Source organism: Agelaius tricolor, unplaced genomic scaffold (assembly GCF_023055355.1).
Source record: "Agelaius tricolor isolate 1412-34295 unplaced genomic scaffold, bAgeTri1.0.p SCAF_1, whole genome shotgun sequence".
NCBI lineage: Eukaryota > Metazoa > Chordata > Aves > Passeriformes > Icteridae > Agelaius > Agelaius tricolor.
The window spans coordinates 689,544-713,364 of NW_027269261.1; the positions used below are offsets into that span (position 1 = coordinate 689,544).

The window sequence follows — 23,821 nt, forward strand, 5'->3', positions numbered from 1 at the left end:
AGCAGGCACTTCACTGGCAGTGCCAGGGGATGATTCCGTGGTGTCCTTTAGTAGGCTGGAGCTCATAGCAAACACACAGTAATAAAGCAGCAGCAGGGAGCTCAGTGTCTGCTTCAATATTCTGATTACAGGTATATTTGAAGGTGCTACACTTCTGAAGCCAAAAGGCATTCTTAATGTTCATTAAGTTATTTGGGTCAAGGGCTTTCTTGTGCAAGGACATGGAGGAAAAACCCCAGCTTAATATTGCACAACAGGGTTTTTAAGATATGCTGATCTCAATTCCATTTTTATTTTGTTGTTCCATAAAATTGTGTGTTAGGAATAGATTTATACTAGGCCAGTTCCTTGGAGTCTCTGATTGCCAAATCCTTTTCTCTTTTTTTTTTCCCCCATAATTGAATTTCTATAAAAACGAGCCATTTGTAAGCAACCAGTGTATTCTATAACATTTCTCTCTGTGGTACATTTATGCTAGAAATGCAGAAATGAGAAACTCTGAAACAGCAGCATACTGAGAGCACTGTCTCCATTTGATTTCCTTCTAGCCTGAATTTCACAACAGTTGCATTTGGGTTTCAGTTATACCCTACACTGGCTGATGAATATTAAACAAGGTCTACAGACATTTCTTGGGTTTGCTTTTACATACTTTGCTTGTACGGAGATATATTTTTTTGATGGTGCCCTTCTTGGTGCCCTCTATCTCACTATTTTATTGTTCCCAGGTTGTTCTGAGAGGCGAGTGACAGTGTGAGACAGGAGGAGAATGATTACATTTTTCAGGGAAATTATACAGAGTAGAAAATCAATAGTTAGATGCTCCCTGGGACTGCCTAAAACTTCTTTGAAGAATAATTAGCTTGCAAGAGAGCTCTGGTAGCTGGAATTCCTGCCCAATTCTGTATGCATAAGATAAATTTAGTCTGGAATAAGCAGTGTGTTTGAGGTCTCTTTGCTGATCTGGGGAAATGATTCATGTGGAGAGAATGAAGAAATTAGATAGAAGAGGTGTGGGAGAAAACCTGACTGACCACATCCATCCTGGCTTGGAAGCCAGGAGCAAGCAGCAGCAGGAAGAGGGAAAGCCCAGAGAGCAGAACTGGGGGAGTGGGGGCTGGGGCTCAGCACCTGATGCTGCAGGTGGCTCTGTGACAATTGTCCACTGGGCTGGCAGGGCTGAGGGATTACAGGGGGCAGTCCAGCCCACCCTCAGCTGTAATGCTTCATTTGCTAAGCAGCAGCAGAGCAGGGGTTGTATTTAAGCAAACTGCCTTTAGGACAGGCTTCCTAAACTTGGAGGGCATGATGGGGAGCAGCAGAGGAGTCTGGGTGAGTTCCACCATTGCATGCTGTTTCCTTCTATTGCTACAGGAGCTGCAATAGCTCTGTGGGTTTGGGCTGGTCTGGGCAGGGCTGGCTGGGAGTGAGATCAGTCTGCCTCTCCAGAGCTGTCAGTGCACTGTCTTTCAGGAGCATAAAACCACCCTTGGAATGCACAGAAAGCTGCTGCAAGAGGTGTCAATAGCAGCTCATGACAGACTAAGTGACATCTAATCAATTCCTTATCTCCCTAAAAGGAAGGACTAATAAGGCTAAAGAATGTGCTGGAGGCATAATGTAGGGGGTATTATGGGAGATTTGAGAAAAATCTAACCAAACAAGAGAGTGAAGCAGCACAGTAGTAAAAGAAGTCATCACAGGGCATTGGAGAATGATCTCCTAGGATGAGTGAAAAGTCAATGTTTGGCATTTGTGGCTATTTCCATTGTTAAAGTCGTAAGCATTGTATGAAAATACATCTCCATTTTGCTTGGATTTGGTGTGTTGGGTTTTGTTTGTTTGGATTTTTTATATGTATCTATTCTTAGGAATTAGACAAACATCTAAGCACATGTGTAGCAATAGGCATGTGACTCAACCCCTCTACAGCCACAGATGTCTCTCCTTCTTAATTAAATGTGTGCTAAAATGGTCTGTTGGAGCAAAGCCCAGTAGTGCAGGTTTGAGCTGTAGGTCCAAAAGTGCTGCTAATAAGCAGATCTAGAATATAGACCTGTCAGCTTAGCTTTGGTTCCTGGAAAAATACTGGAACAAATAACCAAACTCTTGGAGAGCACCTAGAAGAAATTGAAGGGATGAGTAACAGGCAGTTTTTTTTTCTTTGAGACACATACTCAAAGGTTTGAGTTCTGAAGCTGCTTCATGTGTGCCTTTATAATGATTACATGGCTGAAAATATCTGAATGCAAAACTGGTTGGAAAATTGATAGGGATGTGTTTTGGGGGGGTTGTTTTGGATTTGTCTTTTGTTTACACCTGTGGAATGGCTGAGGCAAGAGAGCATGCCATTTATACTTGCAGCTGGCAATGTTTTGGAAAGGCTGTGAGCACACCGGGCAGGGTTAGAATTCAGTGTGATGCTTGCAAGGGCAGAGGTGCTAAGAACCCCCCCAAAATCAGCTTGCCATGCAGCTGGGACAGTGCTTTGTCCCCCTCCTGACACAGATTTATGTACTGCAATAAACTCTTCATGTAGGTTATTCTCCAGTTATGACAGGACTGGGACCAGCAGCTGCACGTGCAGTTGACTTCTCAATGAAGAGGAAAGCTTTTGATGTCCCACGAGCTGATCATCAATGAACAACACCATGCTGTTACAGAAGAGGCACATTGAGGGTGAGCAGGACTGTTCCCCCTGTGGCAAGGGCAATAATGCAGCAAGCAGGAGCATTTGCTTTTGCCTAGGGTACTTCCAAGCTGAGCTGGACTGGGTTAAATATGAGAAGGAAGGCAGGAAGACTGATCCAAGGTCCAAAAGGCTTGATTTGCTAGGGAAGGTGGAGGGTTCTCATCCTCAGGAGAGGGGGGCTGAGGGGAAGACTGTTTCTCCCCAAAACACTGTCAGGCAATAATTTGGTATTCCTGACCCTGGCAGTTGAGACAAGAATCTTTGGGATAAATTGCTTCCAGGGAAAATCAGGGCACTTTGTTTTTAGTAACTAACCTGATACTAAGGGAGTGTGAAGGACTGGAGCAGATTTCCTGGGAGAGGTCTGTGACACCTTCAAAATAAGCTGGACCCCTCCATCAGGAATGGCCTGTGCATGTCCTCCCCTAGCCAGGCCAGTGGACCAAATAATCTCTGGAAATTCATTCTAGACCTCTGGTTCTTCTAGGGCTGGTTTACACCAATCTACCAGCATGAATCCAGGTTGATTGAACTAAATCAGAGCCAGTAATCCATCCCAATGGGAAAGGGAATCTTGTCTTCTCAGCAATGCAGCTTCAGTTGTCCGGAGGTTTTCCATTTTGGCAGTATTGAATGTGTAAGTGTAACTCACTTGAGTAACAAGTATTAAATGTGTGAATGCAGAGAAGGACAGGGTAGGAGGGTGCGTGCAGCAATGAGGAAATCACAATATCCAACCTGAAACTCACTTGATAATTACTGTGTGAAATCCAAGTCATGGATTTTGTTCCACTCTGCCTCAGCCCCTCAGTGATGGTTTTGGAGGCTGATAGAGAGCAGTAATGTTGAGCAGGTTTCTGACAGCTCTCCAAGTAGCAGAAGAAGCAGTACTACAAATAGGGAATAACCAAGGTAACTGGGTTTTTTGCTTTGCTTTGTAAACAAGCTGCCAAGAAAGCTGTTTCACTGAATTCTCCTCATTAGGAGAACTGACTAATTGATGGGACAAGCAATGGCTAATGGACTTGATTTTAGTTTCCTAAACCTAAGTTTGTGAAAATGTTGAGATTTCTTTGACAGAAATGTTCAAGTTCACATGTTGTGGGATGATCAGTCAGCAGCATTATCCAAAGCCTGTCTGGCATATAAATGGCTCCTGGAACACTGGATTAGGACTCCAGAGCCCGTGGCTTTTTCTTTTCCCCAAGTCATACTCTGTAATGCTCCTATCAGTTTCACTGCCCTGTCTATGCAGGGGGACAGGTTCTCACATCCATTGGAAAAGAGGCAGAGGAGTGGGAGCCCCCTTCTGAAAAAGGATTCAGCCACAGCAGTGGGCATTTAAGGTTTTGGTTGGTGTTTGAGGTTTGACCTGCTGGCCCTAGGCAAGAGAGAGTTGTTACTCAGTGTCTCCTTGGAAGCACACAGAGCTTATCAGTGGGGAATGGTGTTTCAGGCTCTGCCTTGGGCTGACCTGTGACACAGTGCAGTGCAAAGTGCATCCAAGTGGCACAATGGAAACTTGTCAGTTGTTCATTATTAAAAAAAAAATATTTAAAAGGCCAAAATAACTCACCTACCCATAAGACACTGCTACTTGCAGTTGTGGTTTTTCATGCTTCTCAGAGCTGATACAACAGCATTGCCCATAGTTATTTTTGTGGGTTTTTTTTTTCTTTTTTCATCCCTAGGGAATGCCAAAATAAATTAGACACATTATAGCAAACTAATCTTGTGACTTCACGTTTTGGAGTTCCTTTGCTGCGGGAGGGAGGTGGAACCCAGGCTCTCTGCACAGATGCTGCCTGTGGCAGTCACTGTTCCAGTGCTCACGGATGAGCAGCTGTAAATGGGACAGGTTCCCTCTCGTGAGGCTGTGGGGACAGGCACTGGGATGGAGGGGTGCCCCCCCTCTAGCTTGGCACTGGGGAAAGCTGCTCCTCAGGGAAATCTGCCGCTTGTAGAGATTATTTCCCGCCTGCCTTGCACTCGTCAGTTTGGAGATTGTCTCAGCTTATTTCAAAGTCAGTTTTAAGCCTTTTAAATGAGCTTTACACTGATACTCCAATAGGGTGTTTATATATGCTTTTGGCACTATCTATTTAGAGAGATGAAAGCAAAAGTTAACACAAACTTTCTCTCTCTCTGCCTAAAGTCAAGGTAAAGGATTTTAAGGAAGGCCTGTGGCTCGTTAGAGCACATGCTGTGTCCTGTGGTATGACAGCAGTGACATCCCATAACTGAGATGGTACCAATTGCAAATACAGCTTCTCTAGGGCAGAACTCAGCACAGCCTGTGTGGCACCTCCATGGGGCTGGTGCTGTCCCAGCCTGGCACCAGTTCTGCCTCATCCTGCTCTGTGTCTGCTTCCCTGCCTTTTGCACCTCTGCAGCCCCTCCCTGATGAGCTCTCTAGTCAGGGGCTGCTGCCCAGGTGTTCCTGCAGGGGAGCACTGTGTGACAGGCACAGATCCAGGTGTGTGAGATCTGCAAAGCCCTGCAGGTGCTGGGCTGTGTGCAGTGCAGGGCAGAGGCTCGTGTGGCTGCACCTGCACGTCTGGGGCACAGCACCCATGAGATTATTCTGCTCACACTGGGCAAGTCCCACCTGTCCTGGGACCTGTCCCACCCACACTGTGTGCCTGGGGTACCCAGCACAGCCAGGACACGCCAGGCAGGGTCACTTGGGCAGGGCTCAGTGTAGGCACAGGAAATCCCACTCCTGCCTTCTTTTTGTTGTTGCTGAAGTGAGTAGTAGAGATTCAGGTGATGCTAACCATGGCTTAAGAGTGTTGAGCTAACTATAGAGACACTTGAGCATGGCAAGCATGGCAGAGGGTTCTGTATATGTTTCTATTGATTAAACTATTAACAAGAATAGCAAATCCCATTACACTAATCGTTATTTTGCTTCCCTTCCTTCTCTTCCCTCTTTGTCCTTCCCTGGATACAATAAACACATGAAGGGAAGTTTCTCACCTCAGGCTGTCTGAAACAGCTCCCAGTGTCCCGTGTGGAGGTGGGCACTACCTGCTCTGGCTTCAGTGGAGCTGTTTCTGTGTCTGACTCCTGCTAAGGAGAGGAAAGCCAGGAGAAAAGTGTCCCCAAAAACAGAGAGAGAGTGCTAGTAAGGGAGTGACAGTGCTGCAGAGGATTCAACCCAAGGGGATGCTCTATTAGTATCTGTTGACAGGCATGCAGACATCTATAAAGGAATAAAACTGGCCTGCAGATTAGTTATTAACATAATTTCAAGTGGTAAAAGGATGTGTTCTTGTAACCAGCTTCCCTCTGGTTCTCCATCCCCACTAACATTTAGGTTCTGTTGGGAAATAATTTTACAGTGTTTCCCAGGAAAATCTGTTCTATTTCAAGTCTAATTCTGTGCTTTCTTAAAAAGGTTCAAAAAAAGGAAGTGTTGTAGTTGAGACTGAGGCAAAAGGACAGGTCTTGGGTCATCCATTGTTTCTGTTCTGAGTTGCAGGACATGGGATTTGGTGCTAAAGCTGTTTTTCTTTTAGCAGACTTTTATAACCCAATTACATTTTTATTAAATGGATCGAAGTGATCTATTGAGAAACATGTTGCAATTGTTGGATTTTTTCCTGAAAGCATTTATTAAGACTTGGAATACTTTCAGGATTTTCTGAATCTCTAATTTTAATGGCTGTATGCTTGGGGAGATGTGTCTAAAAAGATGTTGCCAGAATCTTTTGGCCAGGTTTGTAGGCTTGAAAAGCCAGTTGCTTTCATGTTTTTGTGTTACACGTTAGTAATGAAACATTCAACACCATTGAAGGAGTTCAAATCCCTCATTGCCACTCAAATTAAAAGGATCTGGGCACTCAGATCCCTTAGTCAGCTTCAGCAGTCTATAACTTTGGTGTTAGTTTGATAAAACTAATTTGTGTTAAACATACTTTTCAGTGCAGTTATATTACAATGTATCTCATGGTGGTATTGCCTCACAGTGATAATTTTATGCTTGCACACAGTGGTTCCCTGTATCCCAGTGGACTGGAAAGCTTTATAAACAGATGTAGGCCATTCCCAAGTCCTCGGGCCAGCAAAGCTTCCACGGAGGCCTTCAGGAGCTTTGCTCACATAATGTCTCTGATTTCAGACCATGGGTACTGCAGTGTGCACAAGCAGGCAGCATCCTTTGCTTGAAGGTGACTTTGGGAGAGAAGCAGTAGCCATGCAGCAGCCCGCACATCTCCCCTGCCGAATTTTGGAGGAGAAAATAATGATTATCAGCTGAAATTGTACAGGGTTTTGTGCACAGAATGGGATTTTGCACTGAGGGAGTTGACAACACTGGCTCAGAGCAGGGTTCTGACTAAAAGAGACATTTCCTGGGATATTCTGCAGAATATATGGATTTGGCATTATTCGTGTAACTGGTTATTTGCCAAATGTGTAAAGACTAAAACCTCAAGCTTATAATTCAGGAATTTTCTGCTTTAGCATGTTCTCTCTCAGTGCTTTGATGTTACAGAATTAAAGTGTTTGTTTTCAGTATGATTTGATATTAAGCTGGTTTAATGTCCTACAGGAGCTGTTTTGAAAGCTTTCCTTTTCCTCCCTGGATCCAGCTCCCTGGGAGGGTGACATCTCTTATCATCAGTCAGGCAGTTCTCAGTTGTGGCTTTAGATAATGAAAACCAAGCCCTAGCATTCTGCTTCCCAACAGAGTTCTTCCTTTATTTCCTTTCACCTCAGATGTTTTTTCCTCTGTGCATATCCCAGTGTGCACAGTACACCACTGTAATGAACAACCCAAAATTTCAGTGTCTTGGGGTTCTCTTCCGTACAAAATAGACTTGCAAGGGAGTTGCAGACCTGTGTCATGGTTCTGAAGGTGTTTTCTGTCTTCATCCACGGTTTTTTGCTGGCTTGCAGTTGAAGTCACTGCTCATAATCCCCTGCTGCAAGGAGTTTGTCACTTGTGATCCCAGCTAAGCTCCCTTTCCATTGTGGTGTGACGGTGCCAGTGTGTAGTGCTCCGTGGGTTTCCTTGCTGGCTGGAAGATAGCAGGAGAGTTTTAGCTCTTTGGAGCTGTTTGCTCATTTCCCTGGGCTCTCTCCTGCTGCTGCACGGGGTGCCTCAGCCCAGCTGCTGCAGCAGGCACTGGTGACACAGGCTGGACCCAGCTCTGTGCCCCAGGCAGCATCAGAGCCTGCTCTGTGGCCTGATCCAAAGATGCTGCTGAGAACCAGACACCTTCAGGGGTGTTAGATGGAGAGCCAGGGACCCTCTCCCCTCTAGCAAGAAAAGATTAGACTGCCCACTAGGGACACTGACAGGTCACATCATCGACTCTCTGGCTTTTTATTTTCTGGTTTTAATTTTTTTTCTGTTTTCTCTCCTGTCCTAAAGCCTGGACCAGAGAATCATAGGGTGCTCTGGGTGCTTCCTTTCAAGCAGGGATGTTGGGGAGCACCATTTTGATTGCTCTTCCAGCCGTGTGCTGGATAAAGGGAATTCAAGGGCCTTCAGAGCAGTGAGAATACAGGAGCTGGGGAGAGATGGTCCAGCAGTGAACAGATGCAGGATATTTGGGGGTTACCCTTTAAGGGTGACTATTGTGCATCTTAAAATCCAGTGAGGTGCTGGAGAGCAGTTACTGCTCTGCCCTGTTTGCTGCTGATGTGAGTGCACTGCTGTGCCCAGGGCTGGACTCCTCAGGGCCACACTGGGGCAGAGAGGCAGCGTCCCTGCGGTGTCACCGTGCTGCATGAGGCTGCCCCTGCCTGGGCTGTCCTCCCAGCCCTCTCCCACCACCTGGGACCCTCCCCTGCCCCAGCAGAGGTGCGGGTTACCTCTGGCAGGTAACTGAGCTGGCAGGGTGCTGCCTCACCTGTCAGTTCCTGGGCTTCAGCAGAGGCACGAGCAGCTGTGGGCTTCTCTTCAGCAGAGTCAGGACACAGGTCAGTGGGTGACAGAGGACTGAGATGCAGAGAGCTGCTAATGGAAAAATGACACTGTTTCAGTCACTAACTCAATAGCTGAAGATAACATTAATGCATCAAAAAAGGGCTTTTTAAGGCAGCTTCTATGGGCTTTGGATTCCCAGAGTGACCACCCTGGAGTACTTGGGTATTTCTTGATTGTTTACCTCATCTTTCTGGGACATATTCCACATCTAATACTTATCACTTGGGAAAGGAGGAGATGTCTACTTTTCTGCTATTTCATGAAGGAGTATTTAGCTCCCTACTCTTGCAGTTTTATTTTTGTTACTGCTCTTTACGGGGTGCATTGGGACACCACAGCCAGAGCCACCCCTTCCCTGGGGCCAGAACCTGCCTGTGTTGTGGAGCCTTGTACAAGCCTGGGAACGCCTTCCAATGGTCGCAGTCTCACACAGGAGGTTTCACACACAGCTAATATTAAATATTATTGCTCGTCATTTGTAACCGAATAAGTAACTACAAATGAATGTGACATAAATAAAGCCATGCTTTAATTAGAGGGTTATTTCTAATCAGGAAGTCTTCCTTCCTACAAACAACTGACAACACAGCTCTTCCAAGTGGATGCTAAAGCAGCAGTATTTTCCACAGGAAGAGCAAACCAGAGGAGAATTTCTGCCATCTGATAAAGGCCCAGTGCTGCCAGTTACTGAATTGCATTTTGCTGATGGGAGCCATGGGGTTTTATTTGCTGTGTCAGGAGGAGGGAACTCAGCTGCTGCCTGGGACAGTGGGAGCTTTGCAGAGCTGATTTCCTACATGTTGGCTCTGTCCTACCCAGGTAGTCTTGTTTAAAAGTCCAGTCTGAAAGAGCAGTGCTTTTCCAGAATATTAGCTAAAACCTTTAAACCCACACTTTAAGCTGTCCAGTGAGAAGTGGCCACAAACAAGGGCTTTGTTTTGAAATTTTGGGGAGAATATTGAGAAAAAAGCCCTGTGTTGGCTGCAGTGTTCTAAAGCCCCTTTCCCCTGATGCAGACATTGGCAGTGAAGGGCAGGGTGTGAGCTGTACCTGTGTGCAGTAAGCAGTTCCTGCGGGGAGCCTTGGAAGCCTTCGTGCCCCGCCAGGAGGGTTTTGTGTCAGGGACCCCGCGCGTGTCCGCAGCCCCTTCGTCCCAGATCAGAATGGACGGCTTCCTCATCTGCCCGTACATGCCTGCCAGCCAAACCAGAGCAACAGCCTGTGAGCTCAGCCAGCACACCCAGGGCTTTCCTCAGCTACCTGGGCACGCTTCTCCAAAGACACAACAGCCACTGATGAAATCCTGCCACTTGTCGCTCATTCTAATTAAAAACCTGAGGGTAACGAGTTCAATAGCAGCCGTCCCTGCTGGCAAGGAGGGGCCATAGTGTGTGAGACTCCCAGCATGAGAAACAGAGCTGGGAGTCTTGCAAAGGTAGCTATTCCTCCCTTTAGTGTCCACTAAAATGTGTTATTATGTATTCCCTTGGAATTTCAAATCTTTATTTTTTATCAGTTCCTTGAAGTTACTTTTGCAAAAGCTTTGGCAGTGTTTCCATCAGTTATACGAAGAGGCTATCCAGAATAAACAAGAGAAAGTTGTGTTCTATGAACAACCTATTGCACTTCAGAAAGTTCAGCAACCCACTGGGAAGTCAGATTATTTGCAGAAGGTCAAATCAATTTTATGATCAGACAAATGTTAGCAAATTGCTTTTCTTAGAAGCAAAGCAAGGGAAGTATTTTCCAAGAAATTTGCTTGAGGAAAAATCAAATGACACTTATTAGAAACCATCACTGAATGAGACCTGTTCTCTTTAAGGCACTTATTCCCTTTGTAATGCCAAGCTATTACATCCAAATATCACATGGGGGCATATTCAGGTACAAAAATTTTTTACTCTGTAGAAAAAAATTAATCGGAACTAGGGCATTTCTGTCTGTGCTGTAATGAATATCTTTGATTTTTTCCTGTTTGCTTGTGTAACTTCAAAATAGAAGCCAAGGGGCTCTGACCCATAGAAGTGCAGTGTCTGCCTAGGAGCCATATTTCTATAGAACCTGGTGGCTGCTGCAGTGCATCCATGGGAGAGGGGGAAGGCTGGGTGCTGTTCGAGGAGACAGTGACTTGCTGCTTGAGGAAGGGCACTGGCCTTGGAGAGAGAGAGCCAGGATAAAGTGTGAAGGAAAACACCTCCCTAGGGTTCTAGCCAGAGCCCAAGAAAAGCTGCAGGTGACTTTTCCTGGCCAAGAATTGTCCTTCTCAGCGCTCGGCCTGGCTGCTCCTCAGAAAGCAGAGCTGGGAGTCGGCTCTCCTGTCACCTGCTGCCATGGCTGAGTGGCAGAGTCACTGCATCGACCTGTTTTGCATCATGTCCACATGAGTGACGCACACAGACATGATCTGTGCCCTGGAGCTGGTGCCATGAATAAAAATCTGCTCAGAGCTCTGAAGAGAGGCGTGCAGAGAGCAAGGGACAATGGGAGCGTTCCTCCTGTCACCTCTGCTTCTGGCATCCAAACATCTGGGGGCTTGGCTTCTGTGTATTATTGTAGACCTTTTCGTAAATCTTTTTAGATTGTAGTTTATTCTCCTATTTCTGCCTGTGTTTTTATTTTCTGGACCTTATTTATATAACACTGGAGTCTGCTGCTCTTGAATGGATGGATAAGAAGGACCTGGTCCCTCCCTTTGCAGTTTGATACCTGGTAAATTAGTTTATGCTGTGTGTATGGTGATGGGGAATGCTCGGGAAATTTCCATCAGTGTGTTTATTCATTGGAAAATGTGCCCTCCATAATTTAAAACAGGATGAAAATTCAAATCTCTGATGAGGACTAAAAGCTTTCTTGATTTTGTGCAAGTCTTGCGTAGCAACAAAAGAGAGAAAATGCATTTTTAGTATATTTAAGATGAAACCACAAAGGTGGCCAAAGAGAAGGAAAGGAAGGCAAGTGACCTGAAAGTAATTTTAGCTTTAGATTGGTGACATCTCAGTTAATTTAATAATGGCCACTTAAAATGGGAGTGGGGAATACAAGGCTGTAATGAAAGGCACCTGGACTCCTACAGGAAAAGAGCAGTTCAGATCCAGAACAGGATTGGAAAAATCGAAAACTTTCTGGGCTACTGTATTTTGGCTCTGCTCTAAGGTTTAAATGGACTTCTGTGGTGTTTGTTAAGTGTCTACATTGAGGACCGGGCAGAATGGAATTTAAATGAGATCCAGAGGGAAAAGGGAATGAGAGAAGCAGCCAGGTGTTGTGCCAGACAGACACATACAGGTGTAAATGTCTGCATTAACCACTGGGAATGGTTCTCTGGTGAGAAGTGTTTTTATGGGAGGAAATATGAATACTGTTCATTATGGAAAATAACTATTTGTTGTGCCTCAGTCTATTGGTTTAAAAAGTTGCTCACATCCAGTCAGGGGTTAGAAATTTATGCTGCTTGGCAGTGTAATTCCTTATCAGACAGCTCATAGATTTCAAGCTATCTGACCAATCCAGAGGAGTGGATACTTAGGAATAAATGTAGTTCTAGAAACCAGGAAAAAGCACCTAAGAGCAGAAGGAAGGTACTCTTTTTTTTTTTTTTTTTCTTTGATGACATAGAACAAATTATTTGACCAATGGTAATGAAGCATCCAGTCTAAAATGTTTTCACCACCTGCATTTATAATTCAATAATGTGTAAAACAGGTTGATTTTTAACCCTCTGGTAGCAGATGGTTGCCTGGCCTAAACTGATGCCGTTTTTTTGAAGTCAGTATTACTAAGTCAGCCTACCAAGGGATGAAATTCAGCTCTGTGCTGGGATTATTAAGAGCTTTAGTGCCACAGGCTGTACCTGGCAGACTTTTCCCCTCAGGGCCTCCCCAGGAAAGCAGAGGAACTGTGCAGTGCCAAAGCAAAGCTCCAGGGGCTGAGCTGACCACAGACAGACCTGGCCAAGTGCTCTGTCCTGCTGCAAGGAGAGCTCCACACAAGAGTTTGCTCTGGTCCCTCTTTTCCTACTGAAAACGCCACACAATCTCCTTCTGTGTTACCTTGGAGTTTCAGCATAAGTGTTGGGAAAACAGTCTGTTAAATGGGCAATACGAAAAGAGTAGATTTAAAATAAATAATCTACTCAGACGTTGTGTAATCACAAAGGTAATTTATTTGTATTAGGGAAGTATTTAATTATCATATACAGAAGTGTTCCAATTATCATATACAGAAGTGTTCCATTTTTATGCATATTCAGTTTTACCACATAATTCAAATTAAGTCTCTAAGCATATGTGTTAGAACTATTCAGCAGCTTTCTGTCTCCAAACACTGTAATATGAGAAAGCAGAGCTGCAGAAATATTTTCCCTCACTTGATTCCCTTTCCCTGTTAAAACTAACCTCTAGAAAGCTTTTCTGAAGGACTGAGGTAAGGGGTAGAGTAAAAGCATCCAGGTGCACACACACACTTTGACAAACTGCATTATTTGGAAAAAAACACAGATCTGTAGAACTCTTTGGGCTTCAATCCTGGTATTTTTCAAAAACATTTTCTGGTCAGAAGCTGCCCAGCTCTGGTTAATGAAAGGTAACATCTCTAAACTGCAAAGCTAAGCTCTTGTCTGGGAAGTTCTTAAATAAGTGTAAAGGTTATGTTACACCTGTGATTGCTTCCAGGGACTTCCAGAATCAGAGATTAGTTTAGCATGATGCATTAGTGATAAATAAATAGCTTCCCCGATACTTTTGGGTTTATTTTACATTGCAGGATCTCCAATCCTGTCACTGCAGTTGCATGAAAAGGAGTTGATCACTTGTTTAAAGAATGACATATCATAAATATAGATCTCTTTTTAGCAATCTCTAAAAATACTCTTCAGTCTTGTGTGGTGTAATGATTGATGCAGCTTGGAAATCAAACTCTTGTCTAGGGGTTGCTGTAAGAAAAACTTATGGTTTAGGACTAAAATTCACATGAGCTAAGCGGGGGCAGTGTGAAGAGGGTACTGTTTTAGGATGCTAAAAAGGGCTTCTGGCAGAATTTAGGAGCCAGTCTAACATAAGTATCCAACTGCCTGGGCTTTGTTTGGTTTCTTTTTGGAAAATGATCCACTTCTGTTCCTGTCTGCAACCAGAAGAGTTGGAAGAAAGATAAAAAAGGCCTTGGCAGTGCGTGGCTCTTCCACCTCCTCCTCTTTCCATCTTGTCCTCGTGGCTGGTGTTAGTGGTGGGCATGGCAATGTGTTCTGAATGCACCCAGATAAATAAGCCTCTTTGTAACATAGGGCAGACCAACAGGCATTTTTAATTACTGCTTAAAGGTCTTGGTTTGCAAGCAGTGGTCCTTGAACCCAAACAGGCTCTGCCCACTGGCAGTGAGTGAGGGATGGGGATGGAGGGGAAGTGTTGCTGCAGCTTTCCTGGCTTGTGCAACACTTTAATCAGGAGGGTTTATGCGCATGGTCCGGGTGCTCAGTCCTTGGCAGAGAGCTTGTCTGCTGAAACAGGAGAATACAAAACCACTTTAAGGAAGTGAGAATTGGCCTCCCATAAAGTGCCCAGAGTTACTGGATGCAGGGCTTCCTTTGGAAAAAGAAAAAGACACCTTGACTCTAGATGATGCATAGATTCCTATTTTTAAAAAGATGCTTTGACTGAGGAGCTCCCTTCATCTTAAAATAAATAACTCCTCCCAGCCTGTAGCTTCAGAATGAGATCCGTTTTCTCTCTCTGGGTTGTTTCATAGCCCTGACGCTGCTGTATCAAAGTGCTTCTCTCATTTTGATAAATCCCCAAGAGACAGGAAGCCAATATAATTGCAAGCCAGTTTTTCAAAAACTTCTGGACAACCCCCATTAAAGGCACAAAAGCATAGCTGCAAAAATTATTCATTTCATTTGTAATCCGAACGTGGTCATTTACAGCTTGGAAAATGGGCTGATATATCCAAGGTGGCCTGCAGTTGTTGTAGCTGAGTGAAGTTAAATAATGCAGTAGTCTTTAAAATTGCATGAGTATATGATTTTGTTTGCTTTATTCATTCCTACTCCCTTGTAGTTTATTGCAGTCAATGATTATTGCATCTGTTCAATCCATCCCTGCAGCTGTGGGAAAGGCTGCTCGTGCCATGCAGGCTGTTCCAAAAGAAAGCTGAGCTTTCTCTCTGCTCTGAGTGTAGGAATGGCTGGATGGCCATGCCTTTATTCTAAGGAAATAGACATGGACAGGGAGTAAGGGTTACCTTCTAATATAATAACCTGATCAACCACACTGGCATCCTTAGGAAGCAGAAGAGTTTCTACAGTGTGAACACCACACAAGGCAGCAGTTCCAATGTCTCTGTCTCCTGTTCAGGCTCACTGTAGCATCTTCCTTTCTGGGCCTGTGTCCCAAGAGAGCCATTCTGGACCAAACTGTGGCCAGCTAAAGTCTGGGAATGCTGAAAAAGAGGTACAAGGCAAGGGGAAGTACCACGAGAGCATCTACCACTGCTACCTGCTGCACAGCAGAAGGGCAAAAGCAGCCTGACCTCTGGGACAGGTGGAGACTGCCCCAGGAGCCAGGGGGCTGCTGGCACCCTCCTCACAGGACCAGCTGTGCCAGTGTGTCCCTGAGCTGTGGGCACCCTCCTCACAGGACCAGCTGTGCCAGCGTGTCCCTGAGCTGTGGGCACCCTCCTGACCAGGACCAGCTGTGCCAGCGTGTCCCTGAGCTGTGGGCACCCTCCTGACCAGGACCAGCTGTGCCAGCGTGTCCCTGAGCTGTGGGCACCCTCCTGACCAGGACCAGCTGTGCCAGCGTGTCCCTGAGCTGTGGGCACCCTCCTGACCAGGACCAGCTGTGCCAGTGTGTCCCTGAGCTGTGGGCACCCTCCTGACCAGGACCAGCTGTGCCAGTGTGTCCCTGAGCTGTGGGCACCCTCCTGACCAGGACCAGCTGTGCCTGCCCGGGCTGGCCTGCCTGCCCTGCCAGCCCTGCTCACAGAGATTGCATCAGTGTCCCACGGTGCACAGAGGAAAGTAATGAGCTGCATTAACAGGGCTTAGCACACCTATTTAAACTGATCCAATGATAAGGTGATCTGCACTCACTCAGGGAGAGGTCATGAGAGCTGTTTTGCCAACAGCAACACGGAGATGGGGACAGATGGCCAAGGATGACAGTCCAATATCTCCCACTGGCCTGGCTGTCTGCACAGGCAGCTCTTGCCAGGCCCTTTGGAGCCTGCAGAGCAGGCTTGGAATATGCATTTGCTACTGGTCTGAAAAGCCATGGTGCAGTGTGGTGGGAGAGAGTGTTTCAGACATGGGTCCTAACATGATTTAGGAATTAATGCTATTAATTTGCATCAGTTATTTCTCTGCTTATATAGAAGTTATCGTCCTTCCTGTTTGAGAGACAGGGACAGAGATGGACGATGGTAAGCACCAAAGAATCCAGCAGTTGTCAGGTCTTATCTGAGATCCAGGTACAGGACATGAAATCCTGACCCAGTGAAAACCAACAGAACTCTTGCAAGCAGCTTCAGCATAGCAGAGATCTGAATGAACTGAGGAAGGCTGTCCAGGGTGAGGCATTGCTCACATCAAGGATCATGTCTCCCGTGGGAACCTGAGGAATTATAGGGGATGCCCCATCCATGGAAGTGTTCAGGGCCAGGCACGATGGGCTTTGAGCAGCCAGGTCTAGTGGAAGGTGTCCCTGGCCATTGGGGTTGGCCCTAGATGGCCTTTAAGGCCCCTCCCAACCAGCCAGCTGTGTGATCCTGTGCACACCCTGTGACTGCTGTGTGTGACAGGTGAGCCCTGAGGAGCTGTGACAGCAGGAACTGCAGCAGGTAACAGGTGAGCACTCTGCTTCTCTGAACTCTCTGAGTCAGGTCAGGCTGCTGTCTCTTGGGTCTTGCCCATCTCTGCTTTTTTCCTCCTTGCCCAGCGCACCCTCCCTGCAGTCACTCCTGAGATTGGTGAGGCAGCTGCCAGCATTGCCAGGCACCCTGCCCAAAGAGCAGCCCAGCACAGCAGTTTCACCAGCAGCAGATCACAGGGGGCTTGGACACGATGCCGGGGCTCTTGCAATATCTGATAGTACAGGCTCAGCTGCTGGAGGTGAGCAAGGAAATTCCTTCTCTCATCTTTTTCCCTCTGTCTCTTTGACCTCTTGGTCACTGAGAAAGTTTGAATATCTGATCTAAAGGCACCAAAGGCAGAAGAACCAAATGCTTTTTATGAACCAAGCTAAGCTACCACGCAGCAAAGGAAGAATTTGGAAGGGGGCTGGGTTGCATTTCTCTGTGTCTTTGTTACATTCCACTTAGGCCTGGTAGCATCTTATTAACTTGTACAGTCACTGCAAAATAAAGGTGCTAGCCTTCCTGAAAATTTGGGTTGCTGGGCCTGTACTAGAATGAAAAGTATATTTTCTTAGCAATCATAAGTATTTTAATTCTAGAGAGAACCATGACTGGGGGATTCTGTCTTCACTGTGTTACCTTGAAAGGCATTTAGGATGAATTTCAAAAGATTTGATTATATAGAACAAGTATATTTTTATTTACAATAGCAAAGATACAATGGTAAAAATGTCCTATAGGGACAAGTAATTAAAAAAAAAAAGACCAAATCCCATAAAAAACTAGCAAAGGTTCCTTTCTTTAGGAACTAAAAATTGCACACACAAAGTGCATAAGAGAAGTTTTTAAATGACGGAGATTGTGTAATGGTTCTGCCCTACAGCACTAACTCTTCTCCTGCCCTTGTTGAGATCCTGCTGACCAAACTGCATGTGGGGACCCACCAGTGTAGGCTTTAGATTTGGTTTAAATTCTTTCATTATTAGTCAGTTGGTGGTGATGTTCATGTTCACCTAACCCATGCCAAAAATACCACAGTAAATTTTGCAAAATGAATATCGGCACTCACTCAAAACTGTTAACAAATAAACCCAAGAAAACAGTGAGGTTTTCTTTCTCTTTTTATTTTTCTCTTATTTTTTCCCCCCTCCCAACTTACTGCTTTGATCTACCATGCAATTGGGTCAGCACTTGGGAAATACATTTCAACATCCACATCTGTGATGTGAGTATTATGCAGGAGATACTAAATGTGAAACCTCAGGGATCCTACGACAGATCACCCTATCAAAACAACATGACACCTACAAGAGCCTTTAACTAGCAGAGGGACCAAACTAGTCAAGAGTAAAAAAAGACAGGTATCACTGTGCTGGAGCCTCATTTAATTAGAACAGCACAGACCACAGAAATCACCAGCTCCCACAGATCATTACTGGTTAAGAAAGCCTCTGTTGTTCATTTCCAGAGCAGGATTATGCTGATGCTCAGCTTGCGGAGCTTTTAGGCCCTGTCCACACAAGAAGGTTTTACCAGAGTAATTTTCCTGGGGTAAATGAGCCTAAATGCTCCTGCAGGCAGCTGAGCACTCGGTCTGGAACCCACTGCTGGTGTGCAGGGAGCCATCTCTGGAGCCTGCACGCAGGCAGTGAGCTGGGGATGCATCCTGGGCCATGCAGAGTAGCCGAGGCACTGCTGGTGCTGCTGAGGAGAAGGGCACTGCGAGGGAGCTGTGTCCTGAGCAGCTGCAGGTGCTGCTCGGGGTCCCTACTGCCCCTCCAAGGGCGTCTGCAGGGCAGGAGGCTTCCTGGGCGGGCTCTGACCTCCAAAGTGTCCTTCCTCTGCAGGGCCTGGGAGCACAGAGACAGCTTTCAGTGCTGGGCAGCAGTACCAAGGCACTTACTTGTCCTGGGGACATGTGGGTGCTCTCTGAGATCCCAGCAGGCTGCCCTGGGGAGAGCCCAAAGGGAGCCTCGGAGAGACCACAGAGAGAGAGCAAGGAGCAGAGGGACGGAGAAGGAGGGAGGCAGGATGGGGAAGGAGGGAGCTTTGCAGCTCAGAGGGCCCTTAGGCAGGCTCACAGAGGAGGAGAGGGGTTGGCCTCTTCCCTTGTAACCCCGTAGCCCTGAGGGCAGTGAGGGTACAGCCCTGCTGGCTGAGGCTGAGTTCTGTGTCACTCCCAAGAGGTGTAAAATGATGGCTGTGGGGACAGGGACTCGTGGATCCCAGGGTGCCTCAGCAGGGCATGCATGAGCCAGCCTTCCCACTGGCACCTTCCCCTGGGAAGGGCCGGGCAGATTGCACAGCAGTGCCCTCAGCAGGACGCTTGTCCCGTGCTGCCCCAGGTGAGCTCTGCAGGCTGCCTTTGCTCCTGTATTCCCACAGAAACAATGGCAGCGTGGCTCAGGGACACTGTCCCAGCCTGCCACACAAAGCTCTGACCTGACTCTTAGGAATCCCACAGCAGCCAGGAAGCCAAGAGGGAGCTCAGCTGGGTTCCTTCTTAATCCAGAAGAGGTTAAAGATCAGACACGTTCCTTCACCTCAGGTCACTGTCTGGGCTTTGCTCCCCATTGTTCATTTCTGTGTTTTCTTCTCAGAGCAAGTCCAGCCCTCTGTGCCTTGATAGGACCTTCTCCCCCTCCTTCCTTGGCCTACCTTGCCTTCCTTCAGGGACTGGGGTCTGCTGGGGCCTTTCACAGCCACCAAAGCAGGCTCTTTCCCCTGGAAAAAGCAAAATTTTTGTTTTGCACAACAAAATGCATTGCAGTTAGAGTGTTATTACCATTTGCTAAAGCATTCCTGCCTTCCTCATTTGCTGAACTACGATCTCACAATCCTGTGCATTTTAATTTCTACAGTAGGCACAATCCACAAGTTTGCCCAGAGGTTACCTTTCAGGGATAGGTGGCTTTCTATGAAGGTTTTCACTGTCTTCTGATACTCATCTTCGGTCAGGTGCAGCTGGGCTACCTCCTTGTTCGATGGGCACTCTTGTGTCACTGTCCTCTCCTTCTGGGCAGACCACTGTGCAGCAGACACCCCGAAACCTGCTTTGTCCAGGTTCCTTGCAAACATCCTGCCAATGGAGCTGTTGGACACAAGAATGACGATGGCTCTCCCTTTCACGTCGGCGTTCCTCTCGGCGGTGCCGAAGGAGAGGGCGATAGCGCAGCAGGTCAGAAACGCGATGGAAACGCACGCGAAGGCGTAAAAGAGGCATGAGAGGGTCATGGCCAGCACCAGGTCTGTGGCCAGCAGGAAGAAATACTGCAAGAGGAGAATCATGGTGAGGAGGATTAGCTGCTGCCTCCTCGCTCCGCAGGCAGCCCAGCAATCTGCCAGGAGCAGCACCACGCTGTTATAAAGCCAGGAGCCTTGCGAAACGTGCGGGGGCAAGGCACAGCCCTGGGGAAGGTGACTCATTCTCTGGGATAGAGCAACAATGGGCATTGCAAGCCACGTACACACACTTGCAGGCTAAAGCAGTGCTCTGTTTGTCTTGGCTTGGCCATGCACTTGGATGCTCTGCTGGCTGAAATGTGAGGATTTGTTTTGTAAGGCCCTTTCATCATGTGTCGTCTTTGGGGCCAGTGATGTATATAGGTTGTTTGGAAGCAGACAGTTTTAAGGGATTTCTTCAAGGAGTGTGTGCACAGCACTGAGATACCATGAAGTTGAAATAATCCCCCATATCTGTTCAGCACTCTGAGGCTCTTACATTTGCCACTCTCCTACTGCTGTAATATAGGTGCTTTCGGTGAGCCTGGGCAGGGATCCAGGCGGGCACAGGAGTGGGAGCCTTGCCCTGTGTAAGCAGGGCACAGCTCCTCCTGTGCTGTAAAACAAACCACCCTGGGAGCCCTGTGCTGCTGGGCTAGGGACTGTGCCAGTCCAGGGGTCACTCACCTCAGAGACAGGAAACAAGCTGGATGCTGCAGAAACAGCTTTTCTAAATGACAGCAGAGATTGAAGGGAGGGTTCTGCTGTTCCCCAGGCAGGCAGAGCAGTGCCATGGCATGGGGTGTAATTACCTCTGACTGCAGGGCTCCCTGCTACAGCTGTCACCTCTGCAGAACTGGGGAGAGCCCAGCAAAGATGAGTGCTGCATCACTGAGACTCAGCTGGCCTCCAGAAGAGTCAGGAGGGATGCTGCCAGCTCTTCTTGTGCTTTCTCACTGAGGCTGGAGGCAAGCCTTTCTGTCCCTTCTTGGTCATGGGGGAAGTGCTGCTGATCACCACTAAACCCTTGGCATCAGAACCTCCTCTTTAAATACTGGGTTTTTTTATTATTTATTGTTGCTGTGGGCCCATGTGAAGGGCCCCCCTCAGAAGGTGTGTTTGTGTTGCAGGTGGGAGTTGTGTTCATTCCCTGTTCCAGCTGGAAAGGCTCTGGGAGCGTGGGACAGGCTGTCAGCATGACCCACACGCGTTTTACTGGTCCTTCTCGCTCGTCCTCCGTGCCGACGTGCAGATCCCATCTTGTGGATCAATAGGGCTGTGTGTCACAGCCATCCAGCTCCAGGTGCTTTTGGGCTGGTGTTGCTGTCAGCTGCACCCCAAATCCACTCCGTGCACCCCACCCAGCATGTGTACAAACATGCAGCTCATTCTTTGGAGTGGGGATGTAGCATCCAGTTTGCTTTCCAGTGGCTCAGCAGCAGCGAGAGGCAGCAGGGCTGTGTGTTTCCAGGGCTTATTTTACTCACCAAGAGCTTTTACAAATCTTTCAGCCTTTCTTGCCAGAAGCCTGGGGCAGGGCATGCCTGCAAAGAATCTGTGGGGGAAAAGGACTACCTGCACTGCTTATTTAGCAGAAAGAGGCATCATTCTCATTCCTGGCCCAGGAGCCATGGCTGCAAATGCCTGTGCTCAGTGCTGACTGGGCTGGAGAGCACAAGAGTCCCTGCCACTGGTGAGGATGGCACAGCCCTGGCCCTGCTGCCATGCTTGGCAAACAGAGTGGCTGTGGGTGCCATGCCTGAGGGTGGCACTAGCCATGGATCCCATCCATGGAGGGATCCCATCCATGGATCAGCAGCAGTGGGTGGCCCTGGCTGGACTGCTGTGTCTCACCAGCGCCAGCTGTGAGCAGGGCAAGCTGCTGTCTGCAGGCTGATCAGGCCATACCTGCCAGGCTTTGTGGGCAGCCTGAGCCTCCTGCATCCTCGCAGTCCTGGCCAGAAAAGGTCCTTTTGCTGCCAGAAAGGAAAAACTCAAGGCACGGCCTCTGTAAACAATGAGTTTGCACACCCTGCTTGTTAAGTGTGCTGACAGAGCGTGAAAAGCTCCACGCTCCTCTAAACACTGGAGACTAAAGGTCAGTACAAAAGGCAGGAGAAGGGGAGTGGAGGCACTGGCCCTGATCTTCCCTCGCTGGCCCTGGCTGTTTGGGCTTTTGCCTGTCGATGAGGCCAGCTGGAAGCTTTATTTCCTCACTGTGCTTCCATGATGATGCAGTTGGGGTAGTGTGTTTCTGTGTGGGGTGCATGGAAGGCCGACGTTTCACCTCAGATCCAGGGTCATTTTTCTAGGGAAAAAAAAATCGTTCGAGTCCTTGGGCTTTTGGCTTAAAAAGAAAGGCATATTTTACAAAATTACCTTTTTCTAGTAAATGCCATTTATCGTGAGTGCCGTCGCGCCACCTGTTGGCCGCCAGCGGGGCTGCAGCAGCGGCGGCTGGCGAAGCTCCCCCCCTACCCCTCGTTTTGGGGAGCCCGCAGCCCTGGGTGACCCCTCCCCTCATTCTGGGGGCTCACAGCCCTGGGTGACCCCTCCCCTCATTCTGGGGGGCTCACAGCCCTGGGTGACCCCTCCCCTCATTCTGGGGGGCTCACAGCCCTGGGTGACCCCTCCCCTCATTCTGGGGGGCTCACAGCCCTGGGTGACCCCTCCCCTCATTCTGGGGGGCTCACAGCCCTGGGTGACCCCTCCCCTCATTCTGGGGGGCTCACAGCCCTGGGTGACACCTTCCCCCTCATTCTGGGGGGCTCACAGCCCTGGGTGACACCTCTGGAAGCAGCAGTGGCTGCTTCCCCACCCACACTGACATCTTGAGACAAGGGATGTCAGTATTGTCATTCTTCTTCTAGGCTGACCCTTCTGCTCTTCCCCAGAAATCCTCTGGTTTTAAGAGGTGAACCACCAGCTACCCAGAACCACTGAGAAAATTATTTTATTTGTAACTTTTTTCCCCCCAGGAACTTATTTCTTTCTTCAGTGATTCTTCTCAGTCAACAAATAAATATTAGAATGAGAGGTGCTAGTGCAGGTCAAGAAAACACTTCAAAAGCAGTGATTTTTTATTTTTTTTTTTTAATTTCTGTCTCCACTGCTGTAATATCTGGGGACAGTAAAGAGCTCAGGCTCGCCCTGGGTTTTATATTACCATATTCACAAGTGTAAATCTGTTTTGCCAGCTGGTGACCCATGGGGCAGCAGTGACACATCAGCTGTGTCCACCTCTGGCTGCCACCAGTTTGTGGTTTGCACTACAGTTCCCCGCCCAGCTCTTCCAAGGCTTTCCACTGAATCCTTTCCTAACCAGCATTAACCCTTGGGCTGCTGGGCCATTTCAGTGGAGTAGGTTGTTCTTTTCAAGTCTGCTCAAGAAATGGCTGATTCATGCTCCATTTCTGCACGGGGTTTGCTGTTTGTCATGCTGAGCTAGAAGTTGAGTGCATAGGTGTGCTGTGTGAGCTGGGTTATTGAGTGATCCCTGGGTCTCCTGGGCCTCCCTCAGGAGCTGTCTGCCTGCTTTCAGCAGTGATTTGGGGCTTTCACTGGAGGCTGTGAGCTGGAGACCTCATGGCAGGCTTGAGTCCCCCTGATTGAAGCTCTCTCCACAAAGGGGTGTGCTAAAGAGGCAGAAAGAACCCAGCTCTGTCTCTGTGCCAGCTGAGCTCAGGAGCTGCTTCGTGAGAGGGAAGGGAGACCTGTGCAGGGGAGCAGAGATTTGGGATGCCAGTGCTGCTGCAGCTCTCCTCGGTGGGCTCACTGTGCTTGCAGGATGGCTGGAAGTTGTTGTGGGGGCAGAACAAGCAGCTATCTGCCTTTGCTTCTGGGCTGGAGCCTTCTTTAGGCACACCAACAGTCATCTATTGCAATAGCTACATCAGCCTGCATTTGGGGCTTGCCAAAACTGCTGGCCACCAGAAAAAGGGACAGCACCTTTGTTGGAGCTTTGGTGCCAACACTGGCTTGGTTTGACCACGTGGTCCAAAATGCCTGTTACAGGGAGCTGTGCATTTTTTAAATCTTGTTAAGGCTGTGTATAATTAGAGCCTTACCATAAACCTCTTTCAAGCAGGTCCTGAAACTCTGTTTACTCTGTGTGTTCCTGGTGC

General features: G+C 47.7%; 2 protein-coding genes across 4 annotated transcripts in view; one reads left to right on the forward strand and one right to left on the reverse strand.

The window, feature by feature from the left end:
- Positions 1-23,821, forward strand: part of PAK5 (p21 (RAC1) activated kinase 5) — a 211,099-nt gene that overhangs the window by 81,474 nt on the left and 105,804 nt on the right. The window lies entirely within an intron of this gene.
- LOC139587760 (dehydrogenase/reductase SDR family member 9-like) lies at positions 6,023-19,803 on the reverse strand. Of its 2 annotated transcripts, none has more exons than XM_071422432.1 (4): positions 19,370-19,803; positions 9,681-9,824; positions 8,554-8,660; positions 6,023-7,712 (listed from the first exon to the last, which is right to left on the reverse strand). In XM_071422432.1, the coding sequence occupies exons 1-3, from the start codon at positions 19,761-19,763 to the stop codon at positions 8,557-8,559; spliced, it is 642 nt and encodes a 213-aa protein (XP_071278533.1). In that variant the 5' UTR covers positions 19,764-19,803; the 3' UTR covers positions 6,023-7,712; positions 8,554-8,556. The 2 variants fall into 2 exon arrangements, with proteins under 2 accessions (XP_071278533.1, XP_071278448.1); XM_071422347.1 differs by having other exon boundaries at positions 6,023-7,716.

Bases quoted from the DNA above. Each gene is read 5' to 3' on its own strand.
- LOC139587760 (XM_071422432.1), bottom strand. From the start codon at position 19,763: ATGATTCTCCTCTTGCAGTATTTCTTCCTGCTGGCCACAGACCTGGTG. The intron at 9,825-19,369 runs GTAACCTCTGGG...TTTGGCTGGCAG, and splicing joins AAGCCACCTATCCCTGAAAG to GCATGTACGGGCAGATGAGG. The intron at 8,661-9,680 runs GTACAGCTCACA...TTTTTCCATTAG, and splicing joins GAACTGCTTACTGCACACAG to CAGCTCTCTGCATCTCAGTC.